This window comes from Oncorhynchus keta, chromosome 13, assembly GCF_023373465.1.
Source record: "Oncorhynchus keta strain PuntledgeMale-10-30-2019 chromosome 13, Oket_V2, whole genome shotgun sequence".
NCBI classification, from domain to species: Eukaryota; Metazoa; Chordata; class Actinopteri; order Salmoniformes; family Salmonidae; genus Oncorhynchus; species Oncorhynchus keta.
The window spans coordinates 7,663,236-7,667,974 of record NC_068433.1 but is presented as its reverse complement, the minus strand read 5'-3'; the positions used below and the strand labels follow the sequence as shown (position 1 = coordinate 7,667,974).

Below are 4,739 nucleotides of genomic sequence, written 5' to 3'. Positions count from 1 at the left end.
ACTGGAATTAAGTCTGTGACACACACACTTTATATTCCAATATATTTCATTTGTGTAGCTACCTGTTTTCCAACAATACAATACGTCACATGACACCCCAGCCACACGACCAAATAAAAAATGGCGTCCCCATCTGGGACATACTAAACTCTCCTTCTCTCGCCCCTCTCGTTCTCTCGTTCCTCCCCTAGTTCCTCCTCTCGTTCCTCCCCTCCCCGTACCCATTCCTCCTGTATCCCTCTCTCTCTCCCCTTTCTACATCCTCCTCTCTTTCTCCACTCCTCTACTCTGCCTCTCCCTCCCTCTCTCCCTCCTTTCTGTCTTCCTCGACTCGCCCTCTCTCTCTCTGGTCTGTTCCCTCTCTTGGTCTGGGTGGGCATCAGAGCAGGATGCAGGGCAGGGTGTGTGTGTGGAGTGTGTCCGTCCTCCTGTCGATGACACTGGGATGGACCCAGGCTCAAAGCCAGACCACTAACTTTACAAGGTGAGTCAGGAAAAACAAGGTGTGTGTGTTCCCTTGAGGGTGCATTTGTGTGTTTAAAGAATGTGTGTGTGTTAGTGTCAACGTGTCTTTGGTCAGTGTGTACCCAGTGTGCATGTGTGTGTTTGTGTCAACGTTTCATGTGTGTGCATATTAACACGGGTAGATTTGAACACAGTAAACCATTTGGCTTGCCTGTTTGTCAGTAAACATTTGCATTTTTAATCTGTTCCTGTCTCTCTGCACTGTTTTAATCTGTTCCTGTCTCTCTGCACAGTTTTAATCTGTTCCTGTCTCTCTGCACAGTTTTAATCTGTTCCTGTCTCTCTGCACAGTTTTAATCTGTTCCTGTCTCTCTGCACAGTTTTAATCTGTTCCTGTCTCTCTGCACAGTTTTAATCTGTTCCTGTCTCTCTGCACTGTTTCCATCTGTTCCTGTCTCTCTGCACTGTTTCCATCTGTTCCTGTCTCTCTGCACAGTTTTAATCTGTTCCTGTCTCTCTGCACAGTTTCCATCTGTTCCTGTCTCTCTGCACTGCTTCCATCTGTTCCTGTCTCTCTGCACAGTTTTAATCTGTTCCTGTCTCTCTGCACTGTTTCCATCTGTTCCTGTCTCTCTGCACTGCTTCCATCTGTTCCTGTCTCTCTGCACAGTTTTAATCTGTTCCTGTCTCTCTGCACTGTTTCCATCTGTTCCTGTCTCTCTGCACTGTTGTTTTCCCCTAAAACTCGATTCTTTCCCTTAGTGTAGTTAGAAATAGCATGTTGGCGGTTCGGCAGGACCCACAGGAGGACGTGAGGTTCGTATAGAGACTGGCTAGTCTCTGCTGTGTGTCTGTGGGCCCCCTGCTTCCTAGTGCACCACTTTTCATCTGATCCCCTTTCAGCCTCAATGGTCCAGACGGAACTATGGGATTTTGGATCTTTATCATCAGAACTTTGACTCTCCGCCGAATTTGTGACGGCCGCTTCTCGCTACCCACTTCACTAAAACCACCACACGAGATACAGAGCAGTGGAACGTTAGCGCAGGTTTGACAAACAGATGCTTGTGGACTGTTTTGTTTAGCTTGGCACGGCAGAAGGGAGTGACCAGACCACTTGAGATATTTAGGACATTGGACCACTCAGTGTGGCTTTGAACACAAAGCAGCCCTGTCGGGGCCTCTGGAACATGGCTGGAAGAGGGACGCGGGTCAGGGAGGGAAACACAACATTTCTGAACTATAAACTGAAGCTCTGGGGGTTGGGATAAAAAATAAAGAAGTGTTGACTGGGATATGATTTTGTGTATACAGCACAGTATGTTGGAACACACTGATGTCTTTTACAACAGATCAGATCCATTAAAGTTGTTTGAAGCCTGAGGGCTTGCTGTAAAATATACCTGTGTGTGTGTGTGTGTGTGTGTGTGTGTGTGTGTGTGTGTGTGTGTGTGTGTGTGTGTGTGTGTGTGTGTGTGTGTGTGTGTGTGTGTGTGTGTGTGTGTGTGTGTGTGTGTGTGTGTGTGTGTGTGTGTGCTAAGGTGCAGACAGTCCAGTTCAAGTGTTCACCAGTCTGATGGCTTGTAGATAGAAACTGTCTCTGAGCCTGTTGGCAGCCGACCTTCGACCCGACGGTAAGGAAGAGAACAGCTCATGGCAGGAAGTGCTGTTGCGCCCTCTTGACAACAGTGGGTGGTGTTGTCGGTCCATGGACTCAGAGGAACTGAACCCCCCTCCCTATATGCTGACTTGTCGTCGTCTGTTATCAGGCCTAACAAACCGTGGTGTCCTCAGCAAACTAGATGATAGGGTTGGTGCAAAAAGCCACACAGTCGTGGGTAAACAAGGACTACAGCAGAGGGCTGAGGAAACATCCCTGGGGGGGGGCTCCTGTGTTTGTTTTGAGAGTCAGTGTGGAGGAGGTGTTGTTGCCAATCCTCACAGCCTGTGGTCTACCCGTCTGGAAGTCCAGGAAGTCCAGTTGCAGAGGGAGGTGTCCAGACGCAGGGCTCTGAGCTTGGTGTCCAGACGCAGGGCTCTGAACTTGGTGTCCAGATGCAGGGTTCTGAACTTGGTGTCCAGACGCAGGGCTCTGAACTTGGTGTCCAGACGCAGGGCTCTGAGCTTGGTGTCCAGACGCAGGGCTCTGAACTTGGTGTCCAGACGCAGGGCTCTGAACTTGGTGTCTAGACGCAGGGCTCTGAACTTGGTGTCCAGACGCAGGGCTCTGAGCTTGGTGTCCAGACGCAGGGCTCTGAGCTTGGTGTCCAGACGCAGGGCTCTGAGCTTGGTGTCCAGACGCAGGGCTCTGAGCTTGGTGTCCAGACGCAGGGCTCTGAACTTGGTGTCCAGACGCAGGGCTCTGAGCTTGGTGTCCAGACGCAGGGCTCTGAGCTTGGTGTCCAGACGCAGGGCTCTGAGCTTGGTGTCCAGACGCAGGGCTCTGAGCTTGGTGTCCAGACCCAGGGCTCTGAGCTTGGTGTCCAGACCCAGGGCTCTGAGCTTGGTGACGTGGGCAGCTGGGGTCTGAGCTTGGTGTCCAGACCCAGGGCTCTGAGCTTGGTGTCCAGACCCAGGGCTCTGAGCTTGGTGGCCAGACCCAGGGCTCTGAGCTTGGTGGCCAGACCCAGGGCTCTGAGCTTGGTGTCCAGACGCAGGGCTCTGAGCTTGGTGGCCAGACCCAGGGCTCTGAGCTTGGTGTCCAGAACCAGGGCTCTGAGCTTGGTGTCCAGACCCAGGGCTCTGAGCTTGGTGTCCAGACCCAGGGCCCTGAGCTTGATGTCCAGACCCAGGGCCCTGAGCTTGGTGTCCAGACCCAGGGCTCTGAGCTTGGTGTCCAGACCCAGGGCTTTGAGCTTGGTGTCCAGACCCAGGGCTCTGAGCTTGGTGTCCAGACCCAGGGCTCTGAGCTTGGTGTCCAGACCCAGGGCTCTGAGCTTGGTGTCCAGACCCAGGGCTCTGAGCTTGGTGTCCAGACCCAGGGCTCTGAGCTTGGTGTCCAGACCCAGGGCTCTGAGCTTGGTGTCCAGACCCAGGGCTCTGAGCTTGGTGACGAGCTTGGAGGGAACAATAGTGTTGATTGCTGAACTGTAGTCAATGAACAGCATTCTCACATAGGTGTTCCTCTTGTCCAGATGTGTAGCGGCCGTGTGAATAGCGATGGAAATGGCATCTTCGGTGGATCTGTAGACTAATTGAACGGTAGACTAATTGTAGTGGGTCCAGTGTGTCTGGCCTTGATGTGGGTCTTGTCCAGCATCTCGAAGCGCTTCATGATGACCGGGGTGAGCACGAAGGGGGTCATCTTGTATTTCTTGGGCACTGGGATGATGGCGATCTCCTTGAAGCAGGTGGGGACTACAAGCTGGGACAGGGACAGGTTGACGCTGTCCGCCAGCTGGTCAACACACACTCTCGTGTTAAAGCGGTGTCAGATCGCACACACACACACACTCACACTACACACACGTCACAGCTGCTACTACCAGACTCTTATTATACTGCTCAGTTTGTACACTGTCCCCCATCCTCCTTCCCCAGTACACGTTTAAATATTACACGATTAAAACGTTTAAATATTACATGATAAATTGTCCCTTCCTGTATTATACTGATGCTAAAATGTTTCTTCTATTCCACTGAGACATTTACTTTATGTTGGTATTCTGATATTTTATTATTTCTTATTGTTGTTATATTGTTGAGAAGGAACCTGCAAGTTAGCATTTTGCTGGATGATGTATGCCAAACATACAAATAACAAAACTCAAAACTTGCGTATACGTGTGTGTTTATTTTTTTATTTAATCTTTATTTTACCAGGCAAGTCAGTTAAGAACAAATTTCTCATTTTCAATGGCGGCCTGGGAACAGTGGGTTAACTGCCTTTGTTCAGGGGCAGAACGACAGATTTGTACCTTGTCAGCTCGGGGATTCAAACTTACACCCTTTCGGTTACTAGTCCAACGCTCTAACCACTAGGCTACCCTGCCGCCCTATGCTTGACTATGCTCCAACATACATATTATCAGTGCTTACTGCTCAGGTTTGGGCCTAACATTATAAAAACACTCCCTTATGTGAGTTCACAGGCCCTTCCCAGCGCCCGAGAACAGAGTGGGTCTGTGTTGCCGGGGTTTCAGTGTGTTTAGAGAGGGTTCTGGCCCCAGAATGTTGATGCTGAAAGGAGTTACCTTAGTAGTAGTAGTAGTAGCGACTTCTGAAATCGTTTTCTCTAAAATGATAAAAACATGCCATATGGATCGGTTCATTTT

The 4,739-nt window shown here is 50.4% G+C and overlaps 1 protein-coding gene across 1 annotated transcript in view; it reads left to right on the top strand.

Moving 5' to 3' along the window:
* The first annotated feature begins 268 nt into the window (after positions 1-268).
* Positions 269-4,739, top strand: part of pcolceb (procollagen C-endopeptidase enhancer b) — a 65,536-nt gene continuing 61,065 nt past the window's right edge. Inside the window, exon 1 of the mRNA XM_052459292.1 lies at positions 269-484. Within this exon, the coding sequence (XP_052315252.1) occupies positions 390-484 (95 nt within the window). The 5' untranslated portion in view covers positions 269-389. The remainder of the gene's footprint in view (positions 485-4,739) is intronic.